The sequence below is a fragment of the Solanum lycopersicum genome, chromosome 9, assembly GCF_036512215.1.
Source record: "Solanum lycopersicum chromosome 9, SLM_r2.1".
NCBI lineage: Eukaryota > Viridiplantae > Streptophyta > Magnoliopsida > Solanales > Solanaceae > Solanum > Solanum lycopersicum.
This window is the reverse complement of record NC_090808.1, coordinates 8,719,917-8,742,652: the sequence shown is the minus strand read 5'-3', so window position 1 is coordinate 8,742,652 and position 22,736 is coordinate 8,719,917. Positions and strand designations below refer to the sequence as shown.

Here is a 22,736-nt window from a genome sequence, read left to right as displayed (position 1 = left end):
AAGGTTTAATTCCACTCCAAGCTTCAACTGGTGTCTTGTCATTAAGTTCCTTTGTTGGACACCTGTTAAGGATGTGAACTGTTGTATGCACTACTTCTGCCCAAAAATATTTTGGCAGCCCTTTCTCATTCATCATAGTCTTGGCCATTTCAACAATTGTTCTATTTCTTCTTTCAGATACACCATTTTGTTGAGGAGTATATCCTGCTGTAAGTTGCTTCCGAATGCCTTCATTTTTGCAATATTCTTCAAATTCTCGACTTGTATACTCACCTCATCGATCACTGCGAATGGTTTTGATGCTGCAATCTTTTTGCTTCACAACAAGGGCTTTAAATTTCTTGAATGTAGCAAATGCTTCTGACTTTTCTTTCAAGAAATAAATCCAAGTCTTTCTTGATAAAACATCAATAAAGATTAGAAAATACCTTTGACTTCCAAGAGACGGAGTCTTAATTGGTCCATTAATGTCGGTATGAATTAGTTCCAAAAGTAAACTTGCTCTCCAAGACACCCCTTTTGGAAAAGACTTCCTGTGTTACTTTCCCATTATACAACTTTCACATGTATCCACCTCAATATATATTTCAGTAACGCCTTGCACCATGTCCTTTTGCTTGAGAAGCTTTAAAGCATGCAAATTCAAGTGACAAAATCTTTTATGACAAAGCCATGAATCATCTACAATTTCATTTTTAACGCATTATAATGAAATTGCAAAGGGGAGTTTCTTTTTATCATCTTTACTTCAACAATGACTTGATTTGGCTCAATTTTATCATAAATCCTACAATAATTATCTATAAACACAAGAGAATAACCATTTTCCATGAGTTGACCAACACTAAGCAAATTTTTTTCTAAGTCAGGAACATAAAGAACATCATGAATTTGCTCAACGCTTCCTTTGATGTCGATCGAAATAGTACCTTTACTTTTCGCATCAACTAAGGCTTCATTCATTGCTTTTTGTTGAAGCATCAAATTTAGAAGCAAAGAAAATTTTTTCTTCCCTTTCTTCCTCCTGTTTTTCACAAAAATTTTCTTGCTCCCGTTTCTTGTGCCAGCAATCCTTTTCAACGTGGCCAAACTTTTTACAAAAGTTAGATTGGGGCTTGCCTTTATGCCAACATTTTTCTGCATTATGATTAGTCTTTTCGCAAACTTTACAAAAAAGAGTAGAACTTTTCTCACCTTATTCTTCAACCTTCTTGGAAGAACCATCATGATCTTGCTTCTTTTTTGGATTGTGATTCTTCTTCTGATGATTTTTTTAGAAATTTTGAGAATTCTCATTTGTTTTAGATTGGAAAGTCGTCTCTTTGGGCTGATCTTCACGAAAAAATCTTCACTTCTCGTGTGCACGAAATGATCCAACTAGCTCTTTGATGGAAAGCTTAGAAAGATCTTTCGTCTCCTCAATGATAGCAACGATGTACTCATACTTTTTTTGTGACACTAATTAGAATCTTTTCTACAACTTGTTGGTCAGAAATTTTATCAATATGATTTCTCATTTCATTAACAATATTCATGACTCTTGTGCAATATTCATCAATTTTTTCAGATTCTATCATCTTTAAATTTTGAAACTCTCTTTTAAGAGTTTGAAGATTTATAGTGCGTATCTTTTAGTCACCATAAACCTCAGTTTTCAGAAAATCTCAAGCTTCCTTTGCAGTCTCACAAGTGTTGCAAAATATGCTCTTGAGACTCCCATTTGGATTTTGCTCAAGGCTTTTGCATATTGACGATACTTAGCCTCAAGATTTTTCATATCTATTGCTGTAAGATCACCATCGTTGCTTGACTCTTCAAAACCATTTGCAACAATAGTCTACAAACCTTCAGCTTTGAGATGTGTTCTCATTCTTATCTTCCAGTATTCAAAATCAGTTCCATCAAAAAATGGAGTAAGAACAACTGAAGAATCAGCACCCTCATTTGTTTTGGATGCCATATTTTTTTCTTTACCTAACCCAGATTAAGAACGAAAACCTGCTCTGATACCAATTTGTAGGAATTATGGAAGGAAAAATAATATCTTTAGAGAATGCTCAAATTTATTATAGGCTACTTAAGGCCACTTGAGATGATTACAATCATCAACTACATAACTATTTATACTACTCAAAATAAAAAATAAAAAGTCTTGCACAAATAACTAAATACATGTATCACAATTTATTAGATACATGTACTATGAAATTCCAAAAAGACTTTTTGAAAAACTAAGAGTTTATTTTGGAAGACTATCATTTATGCATTAATTCCAACAAAATATGGTTATACTGGTCTGAAAATGTGAATGAATCACTATCGATTTTGTGATTAACGTGCTTAATACGTGCTTTGAGGTAGTTTGACGCAATTAGGTCATTGTAGATACATTGACTAAGTTTGTGCACGTTCTACCAGTTCGAAAGACCAACAATTCTAAAAGGATTATTGCACAGGTTTACATTCGATAGATAGTTTAATTACATGGGATATCTATTTCTATAATTTCAAATTAAAAAACATAGTTCATGTCTCACTTATAGAAGTTTGTGCAAGGGTTTGAGTACTCATGTATACTTTAGCACAACTTTTCACCCACAGACTGACATTTTGTTCGAGTAGACTTTTCAAATTGCGGAGTATATTCTTGGTCAATGGTTGCGTACTTGCCTTTAGTCGTATTTCCTTACAAACAACTACTGGCCTAGTATCCAGATGACCCTACGTGAAGTTTTACATGCTAGACTGTAGGCTATTTTGATTTTGATGATAAGAAGCTATTTGGTCTATAGATTTGGTACAACAAGCCTTCAAAAAGTTCAAAATAATGCACAGTATATCGACTTAGGATGACCTAAGACAAAAAGTTCTTGAATTGAAGTTTAGGATAATGAGAAACACATTGAACATGAAGTTTGAAAAGTAGGGAAGTCAATTATGAGGTTTATCACCCCATATAAGGATTTGAAAAGACTCGAGACAGTCGTGTCTATCCTAGAAATCGTGGTGATACATTGGGTACTTCATGTATGGAGGTTATGAAACAACCATGGAGAAGTGGTGGTAGGTAAGGAGAAGTGGTAGGGGTGGGGTTGAACGGTAGCCATGCCTAGAAGTATCTGTCGTTTTTTATATCTTAGAACATGTATCGTACAGGGAAGGGTCAATTAGATGAGGTGTTAACTCTTTCAACTAGTGAAAGATGTGGAGATTCTCATGTTAGTCATGCAGATTTTTAAATGCTAGTCGTCAATCTTTTTTGCCTTTTGTTGTTTAGTCTGGAGCTTATGCAGTTGTAATTTCATCAAAGTGTTGCTTAGGTAGACAGAACATAAGAATAGACAGAAACACAAGAATTGAGAAATAGGCGAACATAGTTCAATATCTGCAAAATGATATACTTCTATCGATTATAAGAAAATGCAAATGAGGTCTGCGCTTGAACACAGTTCAATATCTGCAAAATGAGATACTTCTATCGATTATAAGAAAATACAAACGAGATTTGCGCTTAAAAAAATGTCTACAAGTATGTATCACTTTTTATTGCTTAAAAGATATTATTTAAAAATTTTGATATATAAAAATCAGAAATTCAAAATATACAAATCTTTCTTATTAACTCCTGTCCCTGTTCCATAATCCTCAAGTACTGGAACATTGATGTAGGAATTATTGAGTTTTGATTCAATCTCATTATTTACAAATCCATTTGAATGGACTACACCATTTGTTTGAGAGTTCAGTATATTCATTTGTTGATTGTAGTTGTAATAATCCGAGTGCTCCTCATTCTTCAACTTGTTTACATCAGATATTTCATTTAAGAAAGATTGGAACATGTAATTTTCATTGATATTCTCATTTAAATAAAATGTATATACAATATATTTGTTGTTTCATATGTAATGTCTTCCATTAAAAACTGCTCCACGAATTCTAGATAACTACATGCATTTGCACTCATATGACCTGAAATATGATGGTTGTTCTCGCATTGTATTTGATGAGCAATCGTAGTCTTGTGGCTTAATGGCAGAACAAGGCAACAATACTTGATCAACAAAGTCATATCTCTCCTTCGGTCTCAAAACATCCTTGTGAAACATGTTGTCATTTGACTTCACTTTTGTTTTCTCTTGGCGTAATATGCACAAACTATTTGACCCTTTATTCGTGTGTTTCAATCTCTATGCTTGCACGACTTCATTCTCCGAGGGTGTCTCAACTTTAACATAAGAACCTGTAGGCTCGAGAATTGGCTTTGAATCAATTGTCGTTCTGCAATTAAAACCTCTCATATCGTATAGGGGCATTCATGATGTGCCTTTGAATCTTCATCAGCTCTAACAAAACATAAATTCCTTTTGCCAAGATATTAATTCTTTTCATCATTTTGTAAATGAGGTTCAAGTATTGTATCTTCAACGGATGATTCCAAGGGTGGATCTCGAAAGATATGAAAGATCTCCCTCCGAGTGTGAAAGATTACCTTTTGATTTACCAGAAGCAGAAGACGAAGTCATTTGCCTCAACGAGACATTAGTCAATCGGGCATTTTGTACACAATAATCAGGAAAGTTAAGTACAGCATCGTGGCCATACATAGCTTTAGCAGCCTCGTCATAGGCACGAACAGCTTCAACATCTGTAGAAAAAATATCAAACCAAAGTTTCTTGCTATTACTTAGATGTCCATTGGTATATAATAAACAGGTTCTTTGATTTCAGGTCCTTTGGCTAACACCTTTGTATTTACTATTTAAATTTTCAGGTCCACCTTACCTTTCATACAACCTCTATTATACCCTTTGACGGGAACTCTCTTTCTTATTTTCTTCAATACACTATCTAGAGTAGCATTACGCTTGTGCTTATGATTCTTCCACATCGACAAAATGTCCTTAACAGAAGCTGATCCATTGCGCCTTCTTCTTATTTTCCTGTTTCCACAAAGTCATTATATATACATATAACAAGTAAAAAGATTAGGTTCTTCCTCCTTGCATCTATTAGTTATTTCTACGAGAAACGAAGAACCAATTCCTAATTGAAAAGAGTCACCAAAAGCTAACGTTTTCTGTCAATGGTCTTTGTAGCAGATTCTTACATGGATTCCTATAAAGATTTGAACTTTAGGCCAAATTGGAGTAAGTAACCAATTCCTTATAAAACTTTGATAAGCACAGATTATCGTTCAGAAAGTCCGTCTTCTAGCTTTAAAATAGAGATACTAAATCCAGGAAAAATCTAAATATAAATACAAGATAGTATATTCTTATCCATTTTTGGTATGATATTATAGCAATAATTTTGTTTGGTTGATGAAGCAGATAATTACGTGGCATTTCGATATTTGTGCCAATAGAGGTTCTCAAATTTCTAAGATTAATATTCTTTTTTTTTGGCAACAAGTTAAATAATGCCATCTTCCACCAATCAATCACACAGAATTGTTCCTTTGTTTCGAATGAGACCCACACATTTTATGCTTCTTCCATTAAATTACAGGTTTTCCTTTGCAACAAAATTCGAACTTGAGGGCCGTATGTCTAACTATATGATCAACATTCCCTTTCTATTTCTGATTGCTCTAGGGGTCATAAAGGTAATAACAATGTTCTTAATAGAAGTACAAATGTATATAAACCATGTCCAAGACATTTGTCTTGGAGATTCAATCCAAAACTAAGCAGAAATTTCAACCGATTTGAGAATATGAACAACGATTGGCCGTCTTTTCATAGAGACAAAGCTAAACTTACATAGCTAAAAATACATTGGGAATGGCATAAAAAGTAATGAAGATCTTCACAACTCAGTTCATCAAAAATGCACACCTACAAGCACCAATTATGTTCCTTAAAGGCTTCATCACCCATCCTCACCGGCAGCTGATCTGCGATTAAGACGGAAAAAAAAAGATTGTCTAAGATAAAAGATAAACAGGGTTCTACCTTCCCTTTAAACAGGCCATGAAAGCAAGGAAACATTATGCTTCTCATTATTCATTTAACCTAAATATATATAGGTTCACATGCAGAGTGCATAGCTATTCGGGTACTCTGGACTTCATAATACAGCTAGAGAAATGGACAACAAGCATTTCTCCCCAAGAAAAGATGGCAACTTTTCAATTTCAAACTATGCAATTATGCAATGTCCTGATGTTCTACTCTACATGTCTTATTCCTCCTAATTTGAGGTCCCCAACACTCTATTTGGTCGATTGGCTTATTAAGGCATGTCCTCCTTTTTGGTCCTCATCATTAACAAATTACAGAGATTTGTTCACATCTATAGTAAGGGGATCAGCTGTTTCTACTAGTTCAAGGAAGCCCGTAGTGACATCTGTCTGCAACATCTCGTACCCTAGAGTATAAAGAACTATGCTCTAGTTCCCTATTAGGCATCACAAAGTTAATGCCTTAATGGGGCCATCAAATAGACAACTATAATAACAAGCAGAGGCAAAGAGGATGACGAAATGTCCATTGCAATTTATCAAGACAGCAATAACTGCATAGCATATTATACTGAATGTTCCACTACAACAAAAAGGCTTGGAACACATAGTTACAGACGTAATCATTTCCTGAGAGAAGAGAATGCAATGAGTTACACTATGATGAGTCCATGAGAAACCTGTTTTCTTTAAAACGTTATATGAGAGTCGTTGAGAATCTTCATGAGAGACAATGAATGGAGTAAACAAAGAATGTTTTCTTAATAGTTCTTTATGAATCAAGTTTTCAATTAGATGTACACCTTTCCAGCATTTTCATAGTGGTCTTCTACATTTATAAAATCCTAACATTACCTATATAAAAAATAAAAAAAATAATAAAAGAAGTAAACAAAGAAGGGAATTTCATTTTGTTTTTTGAGTTGAGGGGTAGGTGGGTGGTAACTGATTTCTTTTTATTCTATGCTAGTGCTACCTATTAACACTGTTTTGTGCTGGAGCACGTCTTGTTTATTCACTGCTGATGTTTACTCTCAAGCAATTATCCAACCAATGAAGCAATACTACTTGGATGAAAAACTTGATATAGTTATATATCAAGATAAAATGAACCTCTTATTTCCTTCATCACTCAACTGAGCTAGTGATAACTCTCGACCCATCACCCACGAAGATGCAAAGATAACTCTCAACATGAAGATGCAAAAAAAGGAGTTATGAATTTAACCAAACCCCAAGAACACTAAGAAGATCAAATGAAAAACATGTAAAGGGATATATGGAATAGGGGTAAGGGTTAGAAGTATCAAGCACAACAAGCCCAGTGTAATCCCACAAGTTCTTATAAGTTTCAATCACATAACTATGAAGTAAGTTGGGCAACTGGATAATACAACGATAATAGCTACCCACGATAGCTAGTGAAGAAGGGACAAATCAAGTAATCAGAATGCAATCAATTCACATCAATAACATTTAAAAGATAACTAAACATCTACTAGATTAACATTCAAATTAAGAAACAATACAAGAAAAGAAAAGAGAACTCATACAAGTATTACCTAACTATGGTAATAATTCAATGAGGTTGAAGAAGAGAACCAAGCTAACCCTAATCTAAGCTAACAAGAGTGTGCAACACTCAAAGGGACATCATTCATCAAAGCCTAATCCTTCGGAAGAAAGAAACATGGATCTTTATAGTAGGTCTATGAAATCATAAACAAGGTCCAAAATAGCCTCAAAGGGTCCCTAAACCACAATTCAGCCGAAATAGTGAACATTCAAACATGCGCCCGTGATTAGCAATCATGGTACTTCTACTTTGGTTATCTTGACTGTTTTTTTTTGTTAGTACTTCTCTTTCGTCAATTTTTAGGCATACCTTATTCTTATTTAAAAAAAATGAAGTTCTCTTGAGTCGAGATCTATCGAAAACAGCCTCTCTACCCCGACAAAGGTAGGGTAAAGTCTTGTACACACACCACCCTCCCTAGACTCACTGGTGGGATCACAGTAGGTATGTTGTTGTTATTTAGCAATTGTTGAGTCCTTTTTCCACTGAGCTACCACCAACTAATATTCTTCTACAACGGGATATGGATTGGAATCCTTAAGATTTAAGGAAATGCTTAATTTATATGGAAGAGTATTTAAAGGACATTTGGGTTTGACGGAGAAGACGAAGGGGGGTGCGTTTGATTCTGCTGGAGAAGACGATCAAGGTCGAGAGGTTTGGGTGGGTATTCTGCGAAATCGATTTTTTAAAAGTGGTTAAATCCCCTTTTTGTAATTATCTAGGCAAAAATGCTACTCGTCAACAAATCATTGGCTACTTTTTATTTTACTCAAAATTCATTGCTCAAGAATTAGTTGGGGGATAAATGACAACTGTCCTCATTTAAATTTTATTTGACGCTTTACACATCATTCGCGAGTGCAACACATACATTATATATTGTTGCTGATTGTAGAAAAATGTCAAAATGACAGAGCGGGACCCTAATGGAGGTGTTTAAAATGAACATCACCTACTTGAGATGTTTAAGTGAAAGTTGGTGTCTAACTTCAAGAAGCTAACGATGGGTCCCACCTACATAATTTGCAAATAGAGTGCAAGGTAACCCAAATCCTTATATTGAATTACTGACAGAAACCACTAAAAGCTGACCGTGTGGTGGAGAGGTAAGATAGCAACTGCAGGCCAAGGAATCAACCATCACTACCAAATGCATAAGGAAACACAATGAAACAATTGCAATGCATAAATGCTCCGCACACAAGACAAGGGAATTTGCGCACATGGGACCGTCGCAATATTTGTTAACATGGAAAAATCATATATGTGCATGAGGACGACAGATCCTTACCTTACAAAAGGAGATTCCGCCTGAATTATCAAAATTCATTCCAAGCCTGCAATTTTGTACCTTAATTTCATGTTATGCTTTTCCTGCCAGAATTTCAAATCAGTATGAATATAGAGTCAGCTCATCAGTATCCAACTATGCGACCAAGCTAGTTGTAGTCCACAAATTCAATACAACAACATACCTGAGTGTAATCCCCCACAGTCTGGGGCGGTTCACAAAATCTATATATAACAACAGATTGAAATGTAAATACTCCTGCCTTATTGAATCATACCTGTTCGAGAACCTTAGCAGAGCTCGTTTCCACCGATCTAGCCAAATTATCAAGCTTAAGAAGCATTTTATCATATAAATGCTCCAATTCAGCAGTATAATTTGATGAATCTGAGCCCATCAACTTGCTCAATCTCCCAATTTCAAAACCCTCAGCACACAAATCCAATTCCTTCTGATCCTTCAAACCCCTCTTAATACCCACCAAGGTTTCCGCCTTTTCATCCTCTGCCATTGCATTAGGTCCCCTCAAGTCACATGTCATCGAAGGAAATGGTGAAATAGGACTGAAAGAACCATAATGGGATCGAAACGAAGGACCAATATTGATAACATCTAAGCTTTTGGGGTCAAATGAATCAGTCGAAATACGGTATTGGAAAGCTTTGTATTCATGGGTATGAATCAGTTGTTCCTGAGAAGGCGTCGATAACAGAAGGAACAAAGATGGTGGCAGCGAAAGTGGATACGGAGAATTTTGAGGGGTAAAAGAGTGAGAAACAGAGGAAGAGAGAGAAATGGTGGTAGTAGAATCCTTCAGAGAGGGTCTCAAAGGGGTTTTCCGTCGACCGGAAAACCACCCTAGAAGGACGCAGGAAGGGTCCTCACGGTGCTTATGCTGTAAAGGGAGGGGAAAGTGAGAAGGGATGGAGAGGAAATCGGTGATGGTGGCGGTAAGAGTTGGTCCATCAGCGCCGGAAGATGAGGCGGAGTTCATGGGGGTTACTGAGGAGAAATTGGACGCGAGGTCATCGGAGAGAGAGATGGTGGTGGAGAATGACACGTGGCCGAAGAGTAAACCGTGGATGTCACCGGAAGATGAGAAAAAACGGTGGAGAACGGAGGCTAGAGTAGTACCGGAGATTTGAATCTTGTGTATATGGTGATCGTCCATGATTTACGATGATACCGAGATTGGTTATCTGAGGATCGCCGGCGCCGGCGTATTTGTTAATTGGGGCGGTACCAAATCCAAATGGAAACCCCTTAAATGCAAAGAAAAATTATATCCGATTTTGAGACGGAAAATGTTTTTTCTATCTATATATATGTTGTCGGATTTCATCCATCCCATTTATATATACTCCCTCTATTCTATTTATACAACAATATAAACTTATTTCTTTTTTAATATATAGTTTTGGAAAGAAAAAAATGACCATTGTTTTCATCTCTAGTAGTTATAATTTAATTTTGAAATATTTATTTTATTTTGATGAAGTAATTTATAATCAAATAAGTATCTATAACTTATTTTAAGATTATAAATTTCAAAAATCTTTTTTTCTTAAATTTTATGTCAAGTCAAATTTACTCATATAGATTGAGATAGAAACTTACTCATATAGATTGAGATGAATAGAGTAATATAATTTGATTTGTCAAGAAGTTTATAAAAGAAAGATTCTTGAAAATTTATGATCTAAACAAGCGGTAAATATGTGAGTATACATTATTACATCAATAATAAATATCTACTTTAAAATTAAATTACCACTAAATATAGAGTTATATGTTATTTTATTTTGGAATGGAAGGAAAGTGAAACACATATAGAAGGTGTTTGAATTGATTTACTTTAATAACTTTTGATTTTGTATGCATTTTAATGTATCTTTTAAAAATGTATTAATGTATTTGGTTAAAGAATTTAAATTGATAATTTCTACATTCTATGAAAGGGTATCCTTCACCTTGTGAAAGACACACTTGGAGAGATCAAGTAAAACTCTCTTCTCTATACTTTCTATTGCCATTTGTTTTCCTTTTTTGTTGAGTATTTTTGTATTTTCCTCTCATTTTACGGCACGTTATCAACACGATTCTCTAATCAATTGATACCTACTTAATTCAGAATCATTTTTTTCTAAAAGTTAATCAATTTCTTTACAAGTCGGGTATACATCTATATGTGCAAAACATCTCTAATAATTTCATAAGTCTTTAATCTACAATTTAATTACTACATAAATGACTTGCTTTAGGTATTATTATGATACTTTACCAGGCATAATAATTAACACATTTCAAATTTATACTTTTATGCTATTTATATGCTACAAACTTATAACTCTAAATTGAATAAATAGCTATATAATAGCATGCTAGTTAGAATACACATATGTATTTCCTTGTCATACATTATGACAAGTATTTGTGTGTCATAAAGAAGAATAGTGTATTAAATATGACTTAAAATATAATTCTTACAAAATTTTAACGGTAATATCTATTGAAACTAGTATTAAGTATAATAGAATAATCAAAATATACAACAAAAAATACTATTTCAATATTTCATGAGTTTACTTGCTTTTGCAACGTTCGTGTTCATGCAAATAATATATTTTACACTCATTCTTATTCATTTGAAACATTAGTTTATCTTTTATTATAAAGAAATCACATCATATTATTAACTCAACTATTTTATGATAGTTTCATCATATTAATTTGTCAAAGCTTGAATTTGTAGCACTTGATAATTTTGGAGAGAAAAAAACTATTTGCTATGGATACCTAATGTTGAAATTCACCTTGCCGCTAAGGGCCTTGATGATACTATAATAGAAGGAAATGAAGCATCAAATCAGGATAAAGCGAAGATTGTCATGCCCGAGCCTACACCCTGGACATGATCGACACTCGGAGACCATTGTTGACCTCAAGCGAACTCTTAGCATGGCTTACTTACTCCGCGGAATACTTAAAAGCATTAAGAAAAGATTTCGAATGCTAACTAACTCAATTGTCAGGAATAGAAATCAAAATGTTTCTAAAATAAACATTTAACTTAGCCAAAATGACAACTCAAATATGAATATAAGTCAGTAAAAAAATGATAACGAACGAACAAACATCTAACTATCTATAAAGCCTTTAATAATTGAGATGGATGTTGGGACATACCCCACAAAATCCTAATGAAATAAACTAGAAATCAATGAAAATGGATCATCCGGAAAGCAATGAGGCTCACCAACTAACTCTGAACTACTCACTGGATCAACGGTGCACTGGAATGTCGATCCTAATTACCTGCATCTGCATCATAATACGATGTAGACCAATTGGTATCAGTATATTAAATGTACGAGTATGCGAGTTGGAGTCTAAACAACATAGGCTTGGAGGAAATTCTGAAAAAAAATATTTACCTTGGCTCTTCTCAACTCATGAAAACTTAAATAAACTCATCTCAATATAGCAATTTAAAAGCAAGTACATAATAAAGAAAAACTTTTTAAAACATGTTGTAAATCTGCGTGTATGCAAAGTTACAAAATAACTCTGAGATGTATGTTGAAATACGAAATAAACTGATGTCAATTCATAATCATAATAAAAGACATATCATGCTTTCTCTCAAAGTTTACTTGTGCAATGCATGAATGAAGACTCATACCCCCAATTCATACTAAGCATAACCTCTTGTGGAACCATGCAACTAATGTTATGGAAACTTCTCTAACCGACAACCATCACTTCAAAGCTACAGTGATGATATAACACTTTACCTCGCACTGCCAAGGATCATCCTATACCTTGCAGGAGGTATATATAGGAACCTTAACTGACTAAGTGCATCCGCTAGCTTAACTTAAGTGATCATCTAAAAAGTATAACCCTTTGATACCCATGACGTCTACATGGTTTATGGAGACTTGAGTTATATGAACCCGCATCCCTATATTTGTGCTCAATACTACTCCTAAAAATATACTTAGCACATATGTTTTAAAAACATCTTCTTCTGTGATTTGAGATTAGTGCTCAAAAACTTAGCTTGAAAACTCTCTTGGAATCAATGTTTTCTTCTTAAATGTGAAAACATTTGTGAATACTTAGTTCCCTTATACTTTTGAGAAATTAACTCAACTCTTTATTTTTAGCTTAACTTGAAACTTAAGCCTTAAAAATGAAGTTAAATCTCTTGTTAGAGACTTATGAAACTTGAAATGAACTTCTTCTTCTTATCTTTTCTCGTTACTCAACTTTAGTTGTAAGTCTTAAATCAAAGTTAAAAGCATTCGTAAAAGACTTATTGAAAGGACTCTAAGAACTTTCTAGACTTGGCTCTAAACTTTCTTTGAACTTGAAGTTATGGATTCATTGTTGTAATTCATGTTTTTGGATAATTTATATATGTTTAGAAATCATTTAGAGTAGTTAGAATCAATAGGAAGTGTTTAACACTGTAGAAAAGTTCAAATGAACGGAATAACAAAATTTAGGTGAAAATGACGTATTAGGCGTGCCGCGCCAGCTTCACTTGATTGAGGCACCATTCTAGCGCACTGCTGGCGCGCCGCACCAGCCTTCCTGGCGCTAAGGAGGCGCGTCGCGCTACCTGTTCCTTCAGGTAAAATCTGATGAACTTTTAATCTCGTTTTCTGATCTTAAATCATTTTAAATCGATTTTTTCCTCAAATTCTCCTTAGATTAATTTACCCAAATCATACACACAAGGGTCTAACCCAAAGAATTCAAGAAACAACACTTTAATCCTCAATGAATTCCTATATCTCAACCCATGTTCAAGTACGGAAGCAATTCAAGAACAACATTCAAGAACATTTAAAATTCAATCTTGTTAGGTTAAAATCACGCTGAATCAAACATGTTTGACATGTGGGTGAACAAACTCAACTTTATGGAAGACTCACATACCTTTTTAGGGATCACTCCCGACGAAATCCACAAGTTATTCTTTACGAACTCGGCGATCTTGACTCCTTTTTTCTTTTTTCTTCTCTTGTGTTCTTTATCCAAAAACCTAGCCTTTCTCCTAAAGTGTAAAATTGACCAAGTTTAGTTTAGACCGTTAATATTATCAAAAATGAATTTAATTAATTGGATAGTAAAAAAACCAAATTACCCTTAAAATTTACGGATCAAATATTTTCTTAATCCAACAGTCCAACTTTCAAAGGGAATAACTCACTTATCCTAACTCAAAATTTTGCAAACTTGACGGCGCTAGAAAGATTATTGCAACGACTTTCCAACCATATTTGGAACTACACATAACTCATCTTGATCTAGGAGTTATGACCGTCTGAAGTTGACCAAAATATCATTTTTTCCTAACTTAAGAAAGTTTCCAGATTTTAAAACTTTCCTTAAGTGTCTATTTCAACTTCTAAGTTTTTTTCTAGCTATTTCAATATGCGAGATTTACAAAGGCTATGATTTTTCTTCGTTATCATCTTGATGAAAGCCTGAAAGTGAGTACTTAATAGTAAAAGATCCACTTGAATTGAGGATATGTTAGAAAGAGATGTATGATCATCTCAAGGCAAAGGTACTGACAAGGGCTCATTTTGAGTTAATGCACTCACAGTTTCAATATTATAAAATCGTAATTGAATATAACTATGTTTTATTTAAAATCACTTATCAATTGTAGTTACGTAAAGAATTATAAAAGATGAGAACATGTTGAAAATACACTAATTATTGTTCATGCCTCTAATGGGATATCACAACAACAATATCGTGAAAAGGATTTTCAGAAATTCTTTGAATAGATCTCATGTATTCTGGTGGTCGAGCAACATAATGCCTTTTTAATGAGAAATCACGAAGCTCGTCCCATTGAACTACTCCGTCACCGAAAGCACACAGGGTAGAAGCACACGATACGTGATAAACTAATTGAGATCATGATAATGCGCGTGAGCGTGATGGGGGCAAAAGACGAAATAATAATCGCTAAGGTGGTGGTCATAAAAAAGGGAGAACAATATGGGTTCTCAAAATAATCATTCAAAAGCCAAGGGCAATCACTGCCATCATTATGACCTTAAATATCACTAAAAATGACTGTCAGGCACCTAAACATTTTGTTAATTTGTATCAAAATTTCTTCAAAATAAAATAAAATTAAGGTGGTGTCATCTTTTCTATTGCCTGAGCGGAGTCATATTTGACTTTCAAAGATGATGCTCAGATAGGGCCTTCTCCAAAATATAATGAGGATATAGATGCACACGTGAAATATGATATTTCTGATGGGCTCGATGATATTACTCATTTAGAAGTTGAGGACTTCCTTAGGGATCGCAACTGAAGATTGATCATTAAATTGAAAATGAAAAATGTAGTAATTATGTGTTTATAATTTCTTACTTAAAGTTGAAGGCTTAAATTTTCTTTTGTTAGTTTGTTTCATACTTTTATTATGCTTCTTTTTTTTTTTAAAAAAAAAAAAAAAATTTAGTCTTCAATTGGATCCAAAATGAGTAAAGAAGATGTCTTCTGGACAATCATAATTAATATACTACAAACAGAAAAGAAATACTTCTTTCATTTGGTTATTACAAAAAAGCATATGTTAATAAACTATATGTACAAAATTGATTGAGGGCTTTAGAAGAGCACCCTTGTTACTTCCTGAAGAAACATTATTGTTTATTGATAATACATTGTATTGTAACAAGTCTTAAAGAATCTTATTAAGTTTTGAGATTTTAGCCAAAACCGCTATTGTGTTGACACTTCGACAAATCCTTTTAATTGCAAGGCGTACTTTAAATTACTGATAACAAATCATGCATTGTTTTGATTTTTGAAATTTATGATCTAAAATAAGTGATAAATATTTTGAAGTTAAATTATTATTAATAAAGACTTGTCTCATTCTTTTTGGAGTGGACAAAAAAAGAATGAATCATATAAATAAATTTCTCTTTCCTTTTAAAAAGGTGTTTCGACTAACTTATTTTATTAACTTTACTTTTAAACAATTTATTTATTTTTGGAAAAGACAAAAAGTATTTTTACTGTTAGAAAATAACTTTAAAACATACTCCCTCTGTCTCAATTTATGTGACTTACTTTTTTTTTTGGTTAGCGTAAAAAAGAATGACATACTTCTATATTAAGTAACAATTTAACCATAAAATGTCTATTTTACCCTTAATGAAATGATTTACAACCACATAAATTTCTATCATTCATTTCGAACCACAAACTTTAAAAGTCTTCCTTTCTTTCTTAAACTCCGTTTCGAGTCAAACTACATCATATAAAATGAGAGAGAGAGAATAATTGAAAACTGTAGATTTATTGGATCTAATTCATACTAAATTTAGATTAAATTCATATTTATTTGGGTTGAATGATTAATTTGGACTTTACAAATAGTCCATTTAAGTTAAAAATCTATGTTACCTTGAAGCCCAAATTCATGTCACGTGTCACAATAGTTAGACATTCAAGACCAACAATATTACACCACGTATCCAAATGATATGATAGTCCTAGACAAATTTAAGAATCAAGCATAATCCACCAAGTATCAAAATGACATAATTTGGCCATCATAAACACTTTGTCCACCCACAACAATTATAATTAGAGAATAGACATGATATTCAACAAAATGCTAAGAAAAAGACCCCAACAAACATTCAGCAAGCATTGGAGAAAGCCACAATATAAACTATATAGCTCTTCGAAGGAGTGGTGAACATAGTTCTTTCTAGAGATCGACTTGAAATGATGGAGTGCTTCCCGACGTTTTCGGAGATTAAACACATTTCAAGGAGGTCTACATTATCCTACATTCGACAAATACGGTTCTTGCAATCCTCAAATCATGGAAAAATATTAAGAGAGAAGACATCAAGATTATAACAAAATTATAATCACAAATTTATTTATAAAAATCACATTTCTTTATTTATTTTGCTTACAATTAATATTAAGCGCTACGAAAATTTGTTGCAAGCAATAACAATCATCGACAACAAAGTAACATGGACAACAACAATAACTTACTAATTCAGGATGATATAACCATTAAAAATAAATTATTCTTTATTATCACAATCCGTATAGACAGCGAAGAGCATTAATTATTAGTTATTACTGAAGTAATTTGGTAGATAAATATAAGTTGAAATAGATAAATGAGAGTTGTATTTTATTTTTACAAAATATGAAAAATTGGGGTAATTTATTAAATTTAAATTTTTTACAAATATTGAAACTTGGGCCAAATATTAATTTTTCTAGTATTCAAATATATTTGCAAGTTATGACAAGTCATATGACCTTTAGCTTATAATTTAAAAAATTGTCAATGCAAACACCAATGTATGCTATAAAGTATTTTGTTTTGGTAAAAAAAAGAAAAACGAATACTTCAAATACTATTTATTTATTGTTATTTAAGTTCATCAATATTATAAATAAAATACTTTTTTTTTTATGAATTTATCATAAAATCTAATGTTATTTTTTATGATATTATTTTTTCTTCGCACGGTTATTAAATTTATAAAATAAAACATAAAAATATTTTTATTACAAAACAGATTAAATTTTGACAGTAATGTTTCTTAATGATAACGTAAGAATATCTAGTTATCATGACTAACCCGTTTTCCCTTTTTGTTGTTTTAATTTGTTGCGATTGAATTTGATCTTTTTAAAATTATAGACAATTTCTCTTGTAGATCGAAAATTTGGTAAGAAACAAATATTAAATAATATTTTTTTTAGTAAAAACGACATGTAAAATAGACTTGATAAAAATTTTCAATTTTCATACGAATCAAATGAAATTATTGCAAATAGTTCAAGTCATCAATTTATCACTCATCTCATTTAAAAAAATAAAATATGCATTTATTTTATGAGTACATTACAATGAATTTAATGAAATAATTGAATAAATATTTTTCTTCATCAGTAAAACCTATGCAAGCATCACAATCTCCTATATACAGTTTACTAGTAGATCTTAATATGAAACAACATTTCTACTACTAACTGTAAAAATAAATGAAAGAATAAACAAATAGATATCAAGTGAAAAGCTCAAAAATTTCCAAAACTGCAGCAGAGCTTATTCATCACTCTTTTCTTGAACTGTTGTGCCATCATCTCCAGAACTAGTAGCTGCTAACATCATCTCTGGTTTTATCTCCTCCAATTTCTGTAGTACTTGCGGAGCTTCGGGTCGAGCAGTTGGTGTAGGATCAACACAATGTAAAGCTAGTTTCAATGTGTTAAGCAACTCATCACCAATATTAGGTGCATCCCTCATAAGTTCCACATCAAACACTTCATTAGTCCACTCCTCTTTCACAATGGAAGCTACCCACTGAGGCAAATCGAGACCATCCGTTGCCTCGCTTGGGGATTTTCCTGTTAAGAGCTCCAAAATGATCACTCCAAGACTGTAGACATCAGTCTTGGTGCTTGCATTCTTGATTTTAGAAAGCTCTGGTGCGCGATATCCTAGTGTGCCTGCAGTGGCAATTACGTTGGTGTTTCCAGCAGTGGTCATAAGCTTGGAGAGTCCAACATCTGCAATATTTGGATTGTTATGCTCATCAAGTAAAATGTTGCTTGATGTAAGATTCCCATGAATTATGTTTTCTTTCGTATGCAGAAAGCAAATTCCTTTTGTTATACCGATAGCAATCCTCATCCTTGTTGGCCAGTCAATCGTTGTCTCGGGACCTCTAGCTGCATATAGAGAACACATGTATAGAGTTAGGATTGGTCGACGTGATAAGGAACACCAAAAGGAATATACAAACAAACAGTGAGTCAGTGTAGACAATTTTACCATGAAGGAAGGATGAGAGACTTCCATTAGACATATAATCATACACAAGAAGCTTTTCTCCTTTTGGTCCCAAGTAATAGGCTCTAAGGGCCAAAATATTTGGGTGTCGAATCTTTCCTAATTCAGCAACCTCAGCTTCAAATTCTTTCTGCCCTTTCGTGATCTTCTCGCGTAGCCTCTTCACCGCAACTTGATTACCATCCTCCAATGTTGCCTTATATGCTGTCCCATAAGTGCTCTTCCCCATGATCTCTGCAGTGGCACACAACAAGTCGTCTGCTGCAAACACAAAAGGTCCATCGAAATGGACTAGCTTTCCACCAGCTTCACCTGATTCAACTTCAGCCCCTCCTACAGCAGGAACTGACTTTGCACCTCTCCCTGTAGTGGTAGCTAGGCCACCAGCTTTGCCACCATTTTTCGCTCTCGAATTTGCCTTTTTCCTAATCAAGCAGCAAAGTAACATACAGCACAAAAGAAGCAGAACAACTAGAAGAGCACCTGATGCTATGAGAATGACATCTTTGGTACTAAGTTTACGATGACGGTGAGGCTTGACAACCCCACTAACAGGAGAAGGAACAGTTTGAGGGGGTGGTGAAGCACATGGAGTTGAGGGACTATATCCACAAAGCTCTAGATTTCCAACAAAAGCACTTGAATTGAACTTTCTAGAAAGAAGAGATGGAACAATCCCAGAAAGATTGTTATAAGACACATCCAAAGAAGTCAGATTTGCCAAAGAAACAAGAGAGTCTGGAATTTCACCACTGAAATTGTTTCCCGACAAATCAAGTGAGGTGAGCCTAGAAATATTTCCAATAGTAGCTGGAATATGACCAATGAATTTGTTGTTGCTCAAATCCAGCACTGACATGTTTCTCATTCTATACATAGTATCTGGGATTTGGCTATCCAAAAGATTACTCTTTAAATCCAAAGTAGAAAGAGCTGAAAGGTTTGAGAAACTAGCAGGAATAGTTCCATTTATGGTATTATTAGATAAATCAAGAACAGTAAGCCTTAAGAGACTACCTAATTCATCAGGAATAGTACCATTAATATGGTTATGACTAAGATTAATCTCCTCAAGCATACTTAACTTACTAATTGAAACTGGAATCTTCCCAGATAAAAGATTGTGATCAAGTGTAAGATACTGAAGTTGATAAGGCTTGTTCACAACCACATTGCCCCAAGTATCAGGAATTGATCCAGAAAGATTGTTATGTTCAAGTGCAAGAAAAGTAAGAGAAGGAGATTGAGTGAAACTTACTGGGATTGACCCTGAAAGTGCATTGTAGCTCAAGTTGAGTCTGTACAACCTGGTGGAGCTTGCAAGACTAGGAGAGATAGTACCACTGAGCTGATTGTTGCTAAGATCAAGAGTCTGAAGAAGAGGGCTTCTTCCAATTGATGGTGGGATTGAACCCGAAAGCCGATTATTGAACAGATAAACACCTCTGAGATTTGGTAGGAAGCTAAGAGAAGTTGGAACAGGACCAGCAATAACATTGTCATGAAGACTAAGCTTTCTAAGAGCTTGTAATTGCCCAATTTTTTCAGATATTCTTCCACCCAATCCCTTCCAAGGCAACTGTATAGCTATAACTTCCCCATTGACACACTTAATTCCTAGCCAACCACCAGCACAAGCTCCAAGACCAGTGTCATTCCAGCTCTTCAATATTCCCCTAAAATCAATCAATTCATGTTTAATAGCTTTTAAAGCTTGAAAATCAGACTGAGTCACAATAACCCCATCTGAATTCCTCCCAGCTGATATAACAGGCAAAACAGAAAACACAATCACAACAAACAAGAACAGAGTATTATTCCAAGAAGAAGAAGAAAGCTTCCATTTTTCCTTCTTCTTGTCATGAACCCAGCTAGACCCATCTTTAATTTCTGAATATAAATTCAAGAATCGAAAAGGGTAGGTGTAAAATCCACTCAGTGAAGTATCCCACCTATCCATAAACTTAAAACAAGTTCAGAAGAAGAAGTTAAAAGAAAGAAATGCTAAACTCAACTTTTTTTCAAAATGAAATGAAGAGAAAAGGGAAAAGAAAGAGATAAATACTAGTAGTAGAAGAAACAGAGCATGTGAAGATGAAGAGAATCTTTAAGAGCAACGGTTAAGGTTGAAGACAAAGTGAACAGAAGAATATTATGGTGGTTAACGGCTAGTTTTCTTGATAATTCATGAAGATGATAATATATTTTGCTTTTATTAGTTTGTTTGTTGTATGTAGAGTCTCAGTTCAGCTGGTCCACATTAATGGGGAAACCAAAGGCCCCCGTGTTTGATGCTAACGGCTACATTGCCAAATTATTATTATAAAACTATACTTTATTTCATTGGAACGTTATAATTACTTTGATTTGACTTCCTCTTCTCCCACCTTTTCCTCTTTACTTTTACTAATTATTGTAATTTATTATATTCATATTAGAAAATATTTTAATATAGATAATATAAAAGAATTTTTGTTGGTGTCAATTTAATTTATAAGTTATTATTACCAATAATTACTTGCAAATAAAGGTATCTTTAAAACAATTTGACGGGGTAAAATATATTTTTTTGTTATGACATTTTTTGGATTTCAAGATTTAATTAATTCTATTTTTGATCGTAATTTTTTCATATATATTAAATTGTCAATTATTAGTTTTTACCTAGTTTATAAATATATAAATTTCATTTTTAAAAAATTGAATATTCCATATGCAAATTTTCGGTCGAACTTAAATGGTTTGATTTTTCGAAAAATAAAAAGTGTCACATAAATTAAGAAAGAGAGAGTAATTCTTTTATCATATAAATGAGGGGAAAAAAAGTGTAGCAAATACCTACATAAATTGTTAAACGTTTTTAAATATTTTATTATGTGTGATTGGTTAATGTGTTCTGAAAATATATTTCTCTTTTATAATATGTTTGATTGGTTAAATGCGTTCTGAAAATATATTTCCCTAGCAAGTAAGTACTTCCAAAAATAAGAAAAATGCTAACCCTTAAAATCAATTTTCATAAGTTGTCCTTGTATAGAAAATGTATACATAATAGGAAGGAAACCAAAAAAGTTTTAAGTCCAAAACAATGGGAAAGGCAAAGCTTCAAGTAGGCTCATCATATTGGAGGCCCTTCCGATTTTCTCATCTCGACTCTAAATGATGAGAGAATTGTCATCTATCAATAGTTAGCAAACCTCTAATTATTATTGATACGTCATCTACTACGTTGTTAATTTCTCTAAGAGCAGTCTTCATGGTCTATACCAGTTTTTGATCTCCGGCACATTTTCCTCCGAGAGTCATTTATAAATTTTGAAGGAGTAGTGAGTTTGTTTCTTCCAAAATTATGGTATGACCACTGTCCTTCTAATTCTTATCGATAAGCACTTTGGAAACATCTGAAAATTAACCAAATACCTCATAGATACCATATTATTTATAGACGACTATAATGTGAATAGAATACTTGATTAAAAGAGATAAAAGGTACCAAATTGGTGTAATGTTTGAATTATGCTTTCACCTGTTTAATTCTTTATATATCATAAGTTCTTTTTGAAATATCGAAAAAAACATTCTAAAACATTGAACCAACCTTTAAAATAATTGAATTTAATTCGATGCACATTCCAAAAATGAAGAATCTATTATGAAAATACCAAAGCAAACGTATAGATCAAAATATGACCTTCCGACCCCGACCCAGGGCATGACCCCAATCAAGGACACAAGATCAATCCAGAATCTTACACTCCTAACCCAGGACCTGATCCCAACTCTCGATCCAGCCCCGACACTTGAATCTAGTCACAAACAACAACCGACCCAATACCTCACCCCAACTCCTAACTTAGGACTCAACATTTGAATTGAGACCGGTCTCGAACCTGACATCCCAAATTGGACACGACCAATCCAAGATCCAACACCAACACTCAATCCAAAACCTGAGGCCCAACTCCCAACTCGGCATTAAAACTAGAACCGACTCTAACCCCAGCATCAACACCCAAACTCC

General features: G+C 33.6%; 3 protein-coding genes across 4 annotated transcripts; all 3 read right to left on the bottom strand.

Annotated features, from left to right (window-relative positions):
- Positions 1–1,654: 1,654 nt before the first annotated feature.
- On the bottom strand, positions 1,655–6,364 carry LOC112942124 (uncharacterized). Its single transcript, XM_026032787.2, has 5 exons — positions 6,282–6,364; positions 4,786–4,943; positions 4,493–4,648; positions 1,846–1,974; positions 1,655–1,785 (listed from the first exon to the last, which is right to left on the bottom strand). Exons 1-5 carry the CDS (start codon positions 6,362–6,364, stop codon positions 1,655–1,657), a joined length of 657 nt encoding a protein of 218 aa, XP_025888572.2.
- On the bottom strand, positions 5,604–10,224 carry LOC101265467 (uncharacterized). The gene is made up of 3 exons (XM_004246249.5): positions 9,113–10,224; positions 8,836–8,918; positions 5,604–5,899 (listed from the first exon to the last, which is right to left on the bottom strand). Exons 1-2 carry the CDS (start codon positions 10,004–10,006, stop codon positions 8,871–8,873), a joined length of 942 nt encoding a protein of 313 aa, XP_004246297.1. The 5' UTR covers positions 10,007–10,224; the 3' UTR covers positions 5,604–5,899; positions 8,836–8,870.
- Positions 10,225–17,726: 7,502 nt separating this feature from the next.
- LOC101265951 (probably inactive leucine-rich repeat receptor-like protein kinase IMK2) lies at positions 17,727–21,703 on the bottom strand. 2 transcript variants are annotated; one of them, XM_019215650.3, is made up of 3 exons: positions 18,698–21,703; positions 18,541–18,594; positions 17,727–18,432 (listed from the first exon to the last, which is right to left on the bottom strand). In XM_019215650.3, exons 1-3 carry the CDS (start codon positions 20,673–20,675, stop codon positions 17,969–17,971), a joined length of 2,496 nt encoding a protein of 831 aa, XP_019071195.1. In that variant the 5' UTR covers positions 20,676–21,703; the 3' UTR covers positions 17,727–17,968. The 2 variants fall into 2 exon arrangements, with proteins under 2 accessions (XP_019071195.1, XP_004246299.1); XM_004246251.5 differs by having other exon boundaries at positions 17,727–18,594; positions 18,698–21,296.
- Positions 21,704–22,736: the final 1,033 nt, after the last annotated feature.

Bases quoted from the DNA above. Each gene is read 5' to 3' on its own strand.
- LOC112942124 (XM_026032787.2), bottom strand. From the start codon at position 6,364: ATGTTGCAGACAGATGTCACTACGGGCTTCCTTGAACTAGTAGAAACA. The intron at 1,975-4,492 runs GTAATCTTTCAC...AATCTGGGTTAG, and splicing joins TGCTTCTGGTAAATCAAAAG to GTAAAGAAAAAAATATGGCA. The intron at 1,786-1,845 runs GTTTGTAGACTA...GTGATCTTACAG, and splicing joins AACACATCTCAAAGCTGAAG to CAATAGATATGAAAAATCTT.
- LOC101265467 (XM_004246249.5), bottom strand. From the start codon at position 10,006: ATGGACGATCACCATATACACAAGATTCAAATCTCCGGTACTACTCTA. The intron at 8,919-9,112 runs GTATGATTCAAT...AAATTCTGGCAG, and splicing joins CTGCTAAGGTTCTCGAACAG to GAAAAGCATAACATGAAATT.
- LOC101265951 (XM_004246251.5), bottom strand. From the start codon at position 20,675: ATGGATAGGTGGGATACTTCACTGAGTGGATTTTACACCTACCCTTTT. The intron at 18,595-18,697 runs GTAAAATTGTCT...CTCTATATGCAG, and splicing joins TCTCTCATCCTTCCTTCATG to CTAGAGGTCCCGAGACAACG.